This window comes from Oculina patagonica, chromosome 4 (assembly GCF_052425735.1).
Source record: "Oculina patagonica isolate OP01 chromosome 4, crgOcupat, whole genome shotgun sequence".
Classification (NCBI taxonomy): domain Eukaryota; kingdom Metazoa; phylum Cnidaria; class Anthozoa; order Scleractinia; family Oculinidae; genus Oculina; species Oculina patagonica.
This window is the reverse complement of record NC_135761.1, coordinates 36651447-36666548: the sequence shown is the minus strand read 5'-3', so window position 1 is coordinate 36666548 and position 15102 is coordinate 36651447. Positions and strand designations below refer to the sequence as shown.

At 39.3% G+C, this 15102-nt stretch overlaps 1 protein-coding gene across 1 annotated transcript; it reads right to left on the bottom strand.

Moving 5' to 3' along the window:
• Positions 1-2765: 2765 nt before the first annotated feature.
• Positions 2766-12346, bottom strand: LOC144647856 (uncharacterized). The gene is made up of 2 exons (XM_078507555.1): positions 12214-12346; positions 2766-3699 (listed from the first exon to the last, which is right to left on the bottom strand). The coding sequence occupies exons 1-2, from the start codon at positions 12344-12346 to the stop codon at positions 2909-2911; spliced, it is 924 nt and encodes a 307-aa protein (XP_078363681.1). The 3' UTR covers positions 2766-2908.
• Between the last annotated feature and the right edge of the window lie 2756 nt (positions 12347-15102).

Here is a 15102-nt window from a genome sequence, read left to right as displayed (position 1 = left end):
GTTAGCAGTGGTGTCTACTCGGTCATCGATACCCAGCTTAGAAGCGATTCTTTTGTTTCCTGAGTGAATGTCTTGTGTGGTATCAGGATGCGCCTTTTTGTAGGACTTTGTTATGTTTTGTTCTAGTAGGTCGTTGTACTTTGACGGTTCCAGTTTGTAAAAGTTCGTTGTTTTGTCAGCGGCGATGAAAAGCTTGGACTCGCTTTTAGTGCTTTCAGTGTCGTCTTTGAGCTTGTTAAGAAACGGGCTGTTAACTGGTTTGAACTTCGTTGACTGCACCATATTTAGCATATCGTCTTCAAACTCTTTTATCTCGTTGATTGGTGGAGGATTCTTGGTAGACTTGAAACCGTATGTCTCTTTGGAGGAGGCAGACATACCAGGGTTGAGAAAAAGAAAGCTTTCCAGCGCATTCTACGTAGGAACTGCTCGGTTTTTTCAATGAGGCGTTGCAAGTAGTCGTTTTTTGATGGAAGAGGAATATTCTTTGTGGAGTATCCAATGTTGAATTTTTTTCCATTGCGGATCATCGCAGAGTGCTCAACAATTCTTAACTTGGAGCGACTTAGGAATTATGTGTTTCGATTTTCCGTATTAAAGTGCTCGATACATTTAAGCAGAGCGTAATATATAAACATTGAAAATAGAAAAAACTACACTTTCATCCCTACAAGCCTGTTTCGTGATTGCTCACTCTTCAGGGGATTTTAATGACAAGAATATCCTCAACCGTCGTTTATATACTATAAATTTTACATAATTAATGAAGCAGAAAATAACCGTCGGTTATATACTAAAAATGTACATAATATATGATGCAGACAATTTGAATGTACAAGTAACCGTCGATTATATACTTAAAAATTTACATAATTAGTGATGCAGAAAATTTGAATGTTCAAGTGTTAGTTGTTACATAGCAACGCTTTGTTTCGGTGGCGGCAAGAAGATACAAGTTCGTTAAGTTTGTTAAGCGATGATAGGTCAGGTCGGCAGATGATAAGGAGCTTCTCTTTAAGACACAGATTACATCTTTTGCTTGAGCTGTTGTAATATGAGCAAGATGAAATGATGCGCCATGAAATAGAGTGGTCAATGTTGTTATCTTTAAGAGTCCAGATGTGTTTGCTGAGTTCGGTAGAGTTTCTGTGTTTTGCGTGCTTGAATGATGAAGTGTGATTTCTGAATCTTGTCTTAAAGTCGTTTTCTGTAAGTCCGATGTATGTTTCAGAAGTGTTATTATCGTTGCGTTTAACGGTTGCTTGGTAGATGACAGATGATTGTAGACAGTTTCCGTTCAGTGGGCATGAGTTCTTTTGTCGGCAGTTGCATGATTTCTTTTTAAATCAATCAATCATCTTGATCTTGTCATCATGAGAACAATCAGCAGTGATAAGGCACCCAGTTTTCTCGAAGAGTTTCGTGATGAATTCTGGCTTGGAACCAAGCTCTCTCCATGCATGACCTGCCCACTGTGTCATCAAGATTCTCCTCTCTTTAGCTGAGATTTTGTTGTGCCACTTCTAGATTTTCATCTTTCTCTAACCATATCTGCATTGCCTCTCCAATCTTTTGTTTCATTATTCTTCCAAATCCGGCATTGATTGGTTGTACCTTATCTGTGTTATTATCAGGTAGTAAATAAACCAGTGTGTTCATTTTTCTGCATGCTTCATGGAATTCCTGTGCTATCTGGAACCCAACATTATCAGCAAACAACACTTTCTCAGTAGGATCATCACCAAGTCCGCTGTGCAGGGTATGTTTGGTCCACTTCATGTTAACTTCCGAATCCATCCATGTATTAACTTGGAAGTAAACATCAACTTCCTTATCATACTTCTCTCTTTCGTCAGTAGATACATTGCCTTTGCCCCTGAAAATTATCGCTGTCTTGACTGTTTGCTCTCCCTCTGCCCTAATGCAAAGCTGGAGTGTTGCTGGCCTCTTGTCTAGGCCAGACCCTGGTTGGGAAATCCAAACTTGCTTGATTCCTTCAATTTCATGTCTTTTCTTGGTCCACCACAAAGGGCAACGGTACCTGGTCTACATTAAGTCTATTCTTGGGGAGCCACCAACCATATGTCTTATCCACAACTGGTCTTTCTCTTCTTCTTTTCGACTGCACTGCCTTCCTAAGCTCTCTTTGGAACTGTTGAATGGTTTCCTTACTATCATTGGCAGCATTCTTCTTTTTGTTCGTTCTCCTTCTCAATCAATACATTTCAAGTATAACGAGTTGAGAGAAAGAACTTTCATTCCTTTGCATATAAGAAAGCCCAATTGTTTAGTCTGAGCTCGCCCACAAAGAAATGGTAACCCCTTCGGAGCATTTATAGTAGACAAATTCTTCTCCAGATAAGTTAAAATCCTCTTTTAATTATCTGTTTTTAGTTTACCCCCCCCCCCCCACCTGAAAGAACCCTACTCTTTTGTATAAAAAGAAAGCCTTACAGGCAGAGCTCTCCGTTTAGTTTATTATGGAGTACCTATAGTGCCTAAGGGGGGGGGAACATTTTTTAAGTGATTAACTGACTATTGAGCCCAAAAGTGTGACCACTTTTAATTTATTCACATTCTTTCGTGCAGATTTAATCCAATCAGAAGTCAAATGAAAGCTGTTCCCGGCTTCTGATTGGATTATAACTGGACGGAAGAATGTGAATAAATTAAAAGTGGTCACATTTTGGGCGCCTTGCTGTAATTATATAAATTGCATAGTATACATTTATAGCAAAATAAAAATACTGTTATAGACATGCTTTTTTACTGTTCTGAAATTCTTAGCAAATAAAAAACCAATAAAATAATGTGCCTCCACTTTTTGATAATTTAGAAAATAAAGTAAATTTTAGTCTTGCTTAATGCGAAATAATTGTTAATCTCAAGCCGGTTTTGAACCTATAATTTACCTTAAATCCTTGACCTCAGAGGCGTTCAATCTTGTTATGAATTCGCGTGTCTGGTTAGCAGTTAACCGGTGTGGCATTGGTTGGTACATTAAGAGCCGGTCCACAGCACCATCCCGTCGTTCTTTTAGCTTCATGTAAATCGGGAAGAACCTGTTCGGTTGGCTGTAGCCACTGAGAGAGGCTCCCGGGCAATCGATAACGCGGCGAGCATCTTTGCTAGTACCACTTGTGTAGACCCACATACTCCCATCATAGAGCTGGATAAGACGCTCGACGTCAATCTTGCTTTTCTCTCTAGAGGCTCCCAATAACTGATCGAACAGCTGAGACACTTCTTCTTTTCCAATGATAGCCTTATGTCCGGGTGCTGTACTCAGCTGGCGAAATAAACCTGCTTCGGTGAATTCGTCCACAAAAAGGGCTTGCTGTTGCTTGGTCTCTACATGTAGCCTGATTGGCTTAGCGCACCCGTGTTGAAAAGCTGGCGATTTACCTGCACCAGGGTCACATAGACAGATAATGAAAAGATTCACGGCTTCTCCTTGAAGTCGGCATTTAACTGAAATTGTCGATGGCCCCATCAGACAAGCAACACTCGGTAAGACACTCGCTAGCAAAATATCTCTCGTTGTGTTGTTTGCTTTGGGGTAGGTTTCCATCCATTCCGCCACTTCAGCTGGAGCAATGTCCTCCCAGGGAATAACAGCTTCCTTCCCGCTCTTTCTTATTTCAGAAAAGTCGCTTGAAGCTGATCGGAAACGTTTTGCTGCAGATGCAAAAAGCATGTCTGTAAACGAAATAAAGATGTGGTCAGCTAAAAATTAAATAACTCAAAAAAGAAATCAAAAGTATACCGCACAGATGATGAAAAAACGTATATTGTAATAAAGTTTATAATATGTCGGCTGTCAAACCAGCCGTCTTTAGGTAGCTGATGTTAATAACATCATGGTGAAAGTTGTTCCATAACCTTGGTACTCTGTTAGAAGTGGCATCACTTTCGGGCCATTTGTTAACTTTATGATTTACAGATTTTCCTTAATATTAATATGAACATAGGTTCCCTTCATACAAAGTTTCAGGCCTATACACTTCTCTGATTTTAAGATGTAGATGACTAAAAATGGCTTTGCGGGCCCTAGTAAACGTTTCTTTGGCTCGAAAATCCATTCTCCGTTTTCTAGTCAACGGAAGTGAACGCCAACAAAAGATTTGGTAAAATTGTCAAAATTCAGCTCGAATGATATATTTTGATTACTTCTCTTTCTCTTCATTTGGAATTGAAAAATTAAAACGTTTATACGCTATCGTGGTTCCCTTCAAAACCGTACGCAAATTTAGACCGAAATGGTCAAAAAATATACCGGATTTACAAACCAAATGGGCTCAAAAACAATATCCTTCAGGGGCGGCACATAATCCCCCCCCCCCGGGGGGCACTCTGTAAATATGAAGTCTTGGATGTGAAATTCTTGCTTTCGAGTTTCGATTTCTATTCTAGACTGATCAGTTTCTCAGGAAATTATACCCTTTTTATACCAATACTCGAAGTTTTTTATGCCCTATCTCTTACTAAACAGCTTGAAAACCATACCCTTTACAGCGGAACATACCCATGCATTAAGCCCATATATGGGAGTACCCTCCCCCCCCCCATGTAATTACTGTACGTAACTACAGTTAAAAAAAAAACAACACCAAAAAGTACCATCCGCATCCCTGGATACCCTGATGCGACACGCGAGACAATTTTTAACGAACGATTTCTAAAAGCGATATCCATTCCATGCCACATGAGACAATTCTAAACGCAACATTGTTCTGAATGAAACGCGACCGAAGAAGGCTGTTTTTGGCCCGCCGAAATATTGTATTTACACGTTTTGCACGGCACGTTGTCTGACAAGTCCTTGCAGTATTTCTATATTTTAGTTTGATCAACGTAGACCAAATTTGATCGAGCACGGTTTCTGCAGTGGTCTAAACTTTAAAAAAGTTACGTGTAGACATAACGTGCAATATTGTTACGACAATAAGACCCTATCGATATTCTCATATATATAGATATATTTCCTTTATTTCGAACATGCGCCCCCTTGTGGTTAATTACACGAGTCGATTTTTACTGGAACGTTCAAAATTTGTCACGATTTGTTAACGAAATGTGGCCACAATGAACCGTCCAGCGAGCGATATTAAACGCCATTGATTTTTAACGCAACAATAGGGCTATAAAAATACGAGTAAACTAAAATGTAGCCAAATAACATGCGAACTAGGCGAACAGTTAGTCTAAACCGTAGCCTCTTACACTGACGCTCTTTGCCCTCGTCGCGTAGCCTGTTCCAGGCGTTCGTTTAATTGGGGAGCAACGCGAAAAACGGCAAGCATGTGTTCATTCGTTTCTTTTGTGCGAACTAACAATAATACAGGCCACATCTCACAGTGATGTGTTCGACGCATGTTTCTGTAATTTCTAACAGATGTTTAGTTACGAATTCAATTATTATTTTTAATTGTGGCGCAAACATACATTGTCAATTTACGTCAACTCTCATCCATCAAGTTCGCGCCATGTTTGCCACTTCAATTCACGTCAATTTCCACTTACATTGCTCCACGAATTTTGTTGAAACGCATACATATATTAATATGTGTCTCTTGTTGCACGAAATAAACAATTTTCGCGAACATCTCCTTAAGATATTACAATGTTTTTGAGTTTCGAGTTGAAAATAAATTTCCCATACAAAACATTAGCAAAAAGCAAGCCGAAAAAAACACTTGTTAAAAATCAAACGGAATTAAAATCATTCAAAATTCATCCATGCCCTCTTTTTTTATATTCATAACATATCAAAAAAATTAAAGTACATCCGCCATCCTAAAAATTTTTACGTATACGCTTTGATATTAAAAAAACTGAAGATCTTACCTTATCTTGTGTGTTAGAATGCTTGAAAATCACAGCGGAGTGGAGTTGCTTCAGTTGTGACGATCCAGTGAGTTCAGAGAACACTAGCGAATACACAGTCTGACTGGAAACAACATTTTATTGGCAAGTTAACCAATCAGATTCGATAGATGACGATTATCCAGTTTCATGGGATAGGCCATAGCAATTATTTCACAAGCTGACTAGATTTTGCAAGCTTAGTGCAAGAGACAGTTCCGAAAGTGTATATTTAGAATGCAGGTTGTTTCGCAAACTTAACTAGGTGTGATCGAAAAAAGACCTTGTTGTTAGCGCATAGTTGCGATACCACAATACCGGCGTAGAGATATGTATCGGCTGTTACGAAAGAAGTTGAAGAAATGAACGCTTTACAAACTTGTCAGTTTGAAAGCGAAGCTAACTGCCTTTAAAATTGTTTGCACTAAAAATGCTCGATTTTGTTATCGCCAACTATGGTGATATTCGTTGCGTAATATCATCAGAAATACCTTCCTTAGGTGTAGCTGATTACACTCCATCGACAACACGAATTTAGAAAAACAAGGGCGTCGTATTGCTTACACGTGCACCGGCGTCAGAACATGCATTTTCAGTGTTTTAGGTAATTGTTTCGAAGACTGTTTTCCGCTTTCAATTTTTCCGCAAATTTGTATTATTTTCTTTTTCCAGGAGTGTTTCTGATTTTTTTACCGTAAGCATCAAGTCATTTTTCAATAACATCTTATCTCATCTTACGATCTGCTGATGATGCAACGTTAGATGTAAATATAAAGAAAGCAACAGTACCCTAAAATGGACAGATGACCGCATTATGGCGACGTCTCAATTTTTTCTCATTGAGCAGCAATCGTTGCATGGTGCGCAATGTCAATCGCAAGGATAGCTGTCTATAATTGCCACTATGATTGCAAAAGTAAGCTCCGAAAGTATGTATTCAAATAAATGTTTCGCAAACTTAGGCGTGTTATCGTTGGTGTCAGCGCATTGCTGTAATACCCCCGGGAGTACAGGAATATAGATATGTATCAGGTGTTACGACATGTATAAGCAACTAAATCTGATAAACGCTTTTAAAATAATTTGTTTGCATGGCAAAGCTCATTGATTTGAACGTTTTGAAATCCAGAATGAAACAAAACTTAAAAAATAATAACTTCTTTGGAAACGCCTGATTTTGTTTTCGTCAAAGTATGCCGACATTCGTTGCGTAAACGTAGGAGAAATGTCCTCTTTCGTATGTGGGGGTGGCTGATTACACTCGCCATCAACATGACGACGTTGTTTTGTTTTGACAGACAGAATTAGTTTCTCAAGGGGTTTCAGTTGGTGTTTTTGACTGTGCACATCAACTCGTCTTTCAATTTCTTTATCAGACGTATTTTTAGAACTGTCGGATGAAGCAAGGTATACTTTTTCTCAACAATCAAACAAGCCGGAAATTAGTACTACTCAAGCTTCTTTTGCGGCATTGTGAAATGAAATTTGCTTTAAACGAAAAAATATCTCTTAAGTTTTACAGGGAAGAGTTTATTCTACTAAAGAAAAGGAATTCGTTTACTCTACAGGAAAAAAACTCTATATTGCAAAACATCCACACAATCTGGGGGCGTTGCAAAAAGTTGTATTATTTTCTTTTTCCAGGAGTGTTGCTGAATTTTTTACCGTAAGCATCAAGTCATTTTTCAATAACATCTTATCTCATCTTACCATCTGCTGATGACGCAACGTTAGATGTAAATATAAAGAAAGCAACAGTACCCTAAAATGGACAGATGACCGCATTATGGCGATGTCTCAATTTTTTCTCATTGAGCAGCAATCGTTGCATGGTGCGCAATGTCAATCGCAAGGATAGCTGTCTATAATTGCCACTATGATTGCAAAAGTAAGCTCCGAAAGTAGGTATTTAAATAAATGTTTCGCAAACTTAGGCGTGTTATCGTTGGTGTCAGCGCATTGCTGTAATACCCCCGGGAGTACAGGAATATAGATATGTATCAGGTGTTACGACATGTATAAGCAACTAAATCTGATAAACGCTTTTAAAACAACTTGTTTGCATGGCAAAGCTCATTGATTTGATCGTTTTGAAATCCAGAATGGATCGAAACTTAAAAATTAATAACGCCTTTGAAAACGCCTGATTTTGTTTTCGTCAAAGTATGCCGACATTCGTTGCGTAAACGTAGGAGAAATGCCCTCTTTCGTATGTGGGGGTGGCTGATTACACTCGCCATCAACATGACGACGTTGTTTTGTTTTGAATTCGTTTACTCTACAGGAAAAACTCTATATTGCAAAACATCCACACAACCGGTGGCCGTTATCTCGATGTTGTAATTAACCAGCGTTTCTCACGGTAGAAGGTACTTCGAAGGAGCCGGCGTCAATCACTGATCACCTGTCGAGTGTAAATAAGAATTTGTCAAAGGAACCAAGAATACTGTGTGATTTACCAAAGCCATTCCAAGATCTTGAAAATTCAAGTAAGTAGATAAAAATATTACGCTGAAATTTGATCGATCTGTAGTGTATACTAATACTGAATTAAAATCTTCGAGAGGTTACTTACGAGAGCTTAAGAACAAAGGAAAATACCCAGGGGATACCAGTTGATAATTCCCTAAAGTGTTTTCGGCAGAGTGGGGAAGGGGTGGGGGGGGTGGGTGGGTGGTGGTAGTTGAAGAAACGAGGTCTGGGATCGAATATAAACAATCACAACTCGCAAAGCGATCAGTACACGTCTTAGTCAGCGGTTTTTCGACTATGCGGCATCAGGTCGGTCATATTTTCCTGTGAAATTTCAAGTATTGAATATCAGGGATATTAAGATTGCTGGCTACCGTTTGCAACAGTTTCCAAGGCTTAAATTTGATGGGTTATTGTCATTATAATCACTCTTTATCGTATTTATCAGTTGATGCTTCAATCATGGTGTCTTAGCCGCTCACTTTGAGCCCTAAACCTCGCTTTCATGATACGATGCTTCCATGACACCATAGGGGAATAGTAGCCTGCGAATACAGCCGCCTCTCATTCGCTCCCGCTACTACGAGGCTAAGGGGAATAGGGGCTACCTTCGTTTGCTCGGAGGACTTGTTTGAAATGGCTTTATCCTAAGCAGGCGTTTGCAAGTGAATAAAACGCGATGCTTTCCTGCATTTCAAAGACCTTTTTCGCCTCGTTTGTTTGTTGTCCCATTACAGACCACGTGATGTTACCCTTGAGAGTAACTTCTTTCAACTTCAAACAAATTCACGTGGAAATGAATGAATAATTTCCAGGTGGACAAAAGAACAACTCTCTGGAAAGTATCTAGACTGTTCACAGCCCTCTATTTTTTCGTATTTTTCGATCGATGAGCGCGCGGTGAGAACGGCGAGAGAGAACTGGACGCCAACGCAAAACGGGAGGAGCGAGGGGGTGGGGGCGAAAAGTAGAGAGGCTGTGGACAGTCTAGAGGGTATCACATGATCTGTAATGGGCAATTTACATACGTGGCGAAAAAGGTCTATTAGGTGACAAGTCGCTTCTTTTCATACATTAATGAAGTGTCTTTGTCCCCTTTATTTGGAGAACTGTTTTGAAATGGCTTATAAGGCTCAGCAGGCGTTTGTATTAAAGTGAATACAACACGATCAGTGCTTTCCTGCATGTCGATTAATTGACTAGTCGCTTCTTTTCATGCATTAATCAAGTGCTTTCGTCCCCATTTGTGTTGCGTCAATTAACCTCGTGTTAAAGGAATGTAACGACGTGTATCAGACAAAGCGAACAAATGGGTGTTATGGTCTAAGTTTACAGTCGACTCCTGATAACTCGAACCTTCAAGGGAAATTGAAAATGGTTCGAGTTATCGGGAGTTCGAGTTATCGAGAGTTGAGAAGAAGTGACCGGAAATAAGGACAAAACGGTTTCTATTGTTTTTCTATTTATGCAGTGTACATTCTAAATTACTGTATAAATTGGAACATAACGTAATGTGACAACTATACTAACAAAGGTAAGCAGCAGGAAGAAGTTCAAGAACTGCGAACTTTAGCGGAACCAGAACTGAACTGACGCGTTCTGTGTAATGTAAAAGAAAGGAAAGAAACGTTCACACGGCTGCTCAAAAATAAATCTAATGTTTTGGACTTCAGTACACTTTCTGTTTTTTCATGGTTCGAATTATCGAGGGTAGAATTATATAGAAAATGATCTGAAGGGAAACGAAAATTGGGGGGGGGGGGGTGGGGCAGTTGCCCTCGACTGGAAAACTAAAATCCTCTGCGTACACTGTTCCTCTGTGTACACTGTTCCTCTGTGCCCACTGTTCCTCTGTGTCTATTGTTCCTCTGCGTACACTGTTCCTCTGTGTACACTGTTCCTCTGTGCCCACTGTTCCTCTGTGTCCACTGTTCCTCTGTGCCTGCTTTTTGTGTTTTGCTGCAGCCGCAATGGCTGCAAGCAAAACACATTGAGAGCTGAAGTTTGTGCCGTAAGGTGTAAGGTGTAAGTGCCGTAAGGTGTAAGTGCCGTAACAGAGGAGAAATCTGAACTACCGATGTCAATCAAATCCATGAACAAACAAAATCGAAACCAATGAACCGTAGCGCTGATCGCATTCGAAGTTACGGGCCAAAGTATTCGAACGCAAACCACGTTGGACACGTTGGAAAACAGAAAACCGATTTAAAAGTATATCGCATTGGGAAAGAAAACAAACTGTGGCGCGACCACTCCAGTTTTATGAGAAAATTATTCTGCAGTTTTCATCATTTACGAAAAGAGCGAAGACTTGGAACCTCGCCGAAGGTCATAAATATTTTCTCCAAAGGACCGGTTAGTGCACAGTTTGTAAACTTTCGCTTTGAAAATAAACTTACCCTCACCTTGTCTACACTGTCTACAGCATACTAGTACTGTATTAACTCTGAACTTCATATTTTAAAATAAAATGTATGAACGTGTAACTTGTCACGCAAAGACAGCTGGAAAGGAATATACCATGCTGGTAGGCTGCACCGCTAATTGTAGCTGTATTCGAGCTATATAAAAGACAGCTAGAAACGAATTAATACTAGTAACATCACAATGGGAAAGAAACTTATTCAGTGGTGCACACCGTCGAAAACAAAGAAATATTAAAGGAAGTTCTCATTCACCAGATTCACTGCATCAGATGCAACATTCGTCAGTTCGTGTTTAAATGCGTGGCGACCAGTTTGTTTACTAGTTATTAAAAAATAATACGGTCTTCATTTAATAAACAGTTCATCCTTACATTTCAGCTTTTCTACGACTGACAGGTAGGTACTATAGTATAAGCCCCGCTAAAATAGCTGGAAAGGGAAAGTTTTTTGAAAAATGAATTTTTGACTGCCAGACGCGCTGGCGCCACATGTTTATTTTGTGAAGATTAATTAAACGCCGTGAAAAATAGAATTTGATGTCCAGCGAGCCACTGCATCTTCGGCTACGCAGTCCTCAGTGAATCCTCCAACTTCACAAATTTCTAAAACTTTAAGAAAACGAACTTTCGCAGAATCAAAAATTGGTCCTTATCGATCTTCCGATCTTGTTGTGAAGACACTGAAATTCGACGAGTGTTCATGCGTGAAATGAGTGACTGACGAATGATAATAATTATTTGTAAACTTTCGCTTTCAAAATGAACTTTGCGTTACGTTCAACGCCGTCTTTCTGTTGTTGTACGCCGGTGCGCGTGCGATTATTTATAATTTCTGAATTTTGCATATTTAACTCAGGGTGACACAACAAGTTTGTTAAGAGTTAGTTGTTCCAGTGTTTAATTTGGGTGAAAGTGGTTAAAGAACCACTGTCTTGTCACTAATAAATATATCACATTGAGTTCTTATAAGGTCAATAGATTCTGTCTTTTTCGTTGTTGTTAAAACGCTACCATTGTGACAATGATTCCAAATACAACTAACGGTAACCAGTGAGATAACGCCACTAAAAGAATCACATTGAGTTCATTGAGATTTTTTTATAATGTTAAGAGTTACTGTTTTTTATCAAAGAGACAATCATGTCAGACATTACGTTAACTTACTAGTAATTAAATTATGTTTGCTGTCTTTGATTTCAACATAACATTGATCAGTAAAATTATCAGGATTGAATTAACACAAAGTGACTACAATATAGTGCAATTATTAACCTGCACACAAGTGACAGACAATAAAAGACGTTGGATTTCAATCTCGACTCACTTGTCTTTCATCAACATGTTCCCTAAGACTTTGCTCTAGCAGCAAAACACATGGACCCATTGGGGCCCTATTTTTCTCTGGGTCCATTGTTCCTCTGTTCCTCTGTGTCCAGTGTTCCTCTGTGTACACTGTTCCTCTGTGTCCTCTGTTCCTCTGTGTCCTCTGTTCCACTGTTCCTCTGTGTACACTGTTCCTCTGTATACACTGTTCCTCTGTTCCACTGTTCTACTCTTCCTTTGTGTACTGTGCCCGCTTTTCATCTACGTACTATTCCTCTTGTGACGTCAGTCAGGTCGTCGTACACGAGCCATGAGCCCGTTCGGTTCAGTTTTCATCCGTCTGTTCGCTGCCGTGCACTGGAAACACAATCCATGACCATATATAGAAGATATGTTCCAAATAATGTCACATCATTACCAGTCTCTCGCATTTTGATCACATCTTCGACTTCAAAATGGCGGAAATTTCTGATGATGAATATTTATCAGACAAAGAGCGGGGAGTCTCAAACACAAAAGGGAAAGGCAGCAGCAAAGGTGCAGCGAAGTATAGAACCAAGTTCAACACAGAATGGGAAGGTTCGTATCCAGTTAAACGTGTTCAAAGTGATTCGTTTTGGTGTGTGTTCCTTGCAATAAACGTGTTCGTTGCGATCACCAAGGATTAAAAGATGTTAAAGTCCATTGTGAAAGAGAATCGCACAAAACGGTTGTTGCACAGTCAAAAACAAGCAAACAAAGTTCACAGTTTTTCACAGCAGCCGGCTCTACATCAAAAGATGTCATAAAAGCAGAGGTAATGGTTACAAATTTCTTGATACAACATAATTTACCAATTGCTACAGCAGGGCATCTTGGACCACTCTTTAAAACTATTTTCCCAGACAGCAAAATTGCCTGGGGGGGGGGACTCCCATATTAAAGGGACGGGGATGCTCGTCGGAAATTTTGAAAAGAACCCCTAAAAGAGACCAATCTGGGTGTGGCTCAAGCCTTTCTTGACCCCTAAAAGATACCAAAAAACTAAGAATGGAGTTTATATTTGTATATTTCTTTGTGTGTAACCCTAAACGAGACCACTATGGCTAAAAATATTGGCGTTTTGGGCGTTTTTCCCCGGAACAACCTAAGCGAGACCAAAAGTCTGAAATTTACACCCCTAAGCGAGACAACGAGCATCCCCGTCACTTTCATATGCGTCGTTTTCAAGTCTTTTAATTAAAATTGCCTGCAGTGCAACAAAAACAGCTGTAATTATCAATAAGGCTATTGGACCCCACTGCCATCAATACATAGTTGAGTACTGCAAAAATCACCCATTTAGTCTTGGAATTGACGGATCCAGTGATACTGATGTCAAGAAAATGAATCCAGTGACAATAAAACTGTTTGATATGAAAAATCGAAATGTGTAACAAACCACTTCTATGACATCTCTGTCACAACTGGTCGTGATGCATCCAAAGCTGAAGAAATCTTTAAAGTGTACATGACATGAAAAATATTTTCTGCTTATTTGAAAGGCCTTTCGAAATACAGAAGAATGGCGTTTTTCTTTTCGAAATATCTTTTTTCGTTTCAGAGATATTGACGTTTTTGTATTATGCAAATTAGATCAGTGATGACGTCATAAGATTTGACTCTAAAAAATGGTAAAATACTGAATAAACAATATCTCTAAAACTATTAAAGCAATTGGATAAAGAAGCCTGAAAAAAATTCAGGAATCATTTCATATACATTACATCATTTCACTCCACTCGCGGGAAAATATGAACTCACAATTGACCTTGCTCCCAATGTGTGGCTTCAATAGCTCAGTTGGTAGAGCATCGCACCAGTATCGCAGAGGTCACGGGTTCGAATCCCGTTGAAGCCCTGAATTTTTTTCAGGCTTCTTTATCCAATTGCTTAAAATTGGAAATTCACTGCGACGATCATTTATCAGTTTCATATACATCCGCAGTTCATATATGAATCATTTCATATACATTACATCATTTCACTCCTCTCGCGGGAAAATATGAACTCACAATTGACCTCGCTCCCAATGTGTGGCTTCAATAGCTCCGTTGGTAGAGCATCGCACCGGTATCGCGAAGGTCACGGGTTCGAATCCCGTTGAAGCCCTGAATTTTTTTCAGGCTTGTTTATCCAATTGCTTAAAATTGGAAATTCACTGCGACGATCATTTATCACTTTCAGGTTCTTATAAGCGGGTAAGTACTGTATACAAAACAGCATACAGCAAGTGAAATTGATACTTACACATTCATTGTTTCATATGTATGACAAAACTTAACTTTGTTATTGCTTTTTAGAAAATAGTACAAAGTAAATACGTGCGCTGATTGGTTAAAAATTGTGTTTCTATAACTCGATGGAGACACAGACAGTTGTCGTAGACACGGCAATCAATATTCACGGCGCTGAAATAAGCAATGCAAAAACAACAACTAAGAATTGTGCCAAATTTTAATGTTACAGCTGACAAAAACCAGGTTAAGACTAAACAAATATTTGCACACTTGAAAACAAGCGAGTAAGATGTTTACAGAGCCCGCTACACATTCAAAAATAGTCTGTGAAAGAAATTATCGAAGCGGCTGACCTTTCAAAGAAGTACATGAATTGGCGCAACTTCACTCCATTCTAGGCTTTACAGCACTTCAGAACTATTCACAGCTCCTCAACAGGACAAGATATTCGTCCAGAATGCCGAGTCAAACTTCTTTTCACAGAAAAATAATGCACTTTCACCTCCAAGGTTCGAGTCGCTCGATCGGCAGCGTCGGTCGTCAAACCATTCGGTTAGGTCGATGAAGCGAAATAAAACCACAATTCTTGACTCCTTCCAGTGCTTGACTTCAGTTAAACCATCGGCTTAGTTATTTCTCATAATTACGTTAATTTTGGGGCCTGTTTTCTTTGTTTGTTTGGCACAAAACGGTGAATTTTAGCCTTCAAGCAAATGTAACCTGCGATCAGGCGTTATTTGATCGCAGGTTAAAGCAAAT

Coding starts and splice junctions, on each gene's coding strand:
- LOC144647856 (XM_078507555.1), bottom strand. CDS start 12,346: ATGAAAAGCGGGCACAGTACACAAAGGAAGAGTAGAACAGTGGAACAG. Junction 3,700..12,213: donor AGAGGACACAGAGGAACAGT/GTACACAGAGGA, acceptor TTTCGTTTACAG/ACATGCTTTTTGCATCTGCA.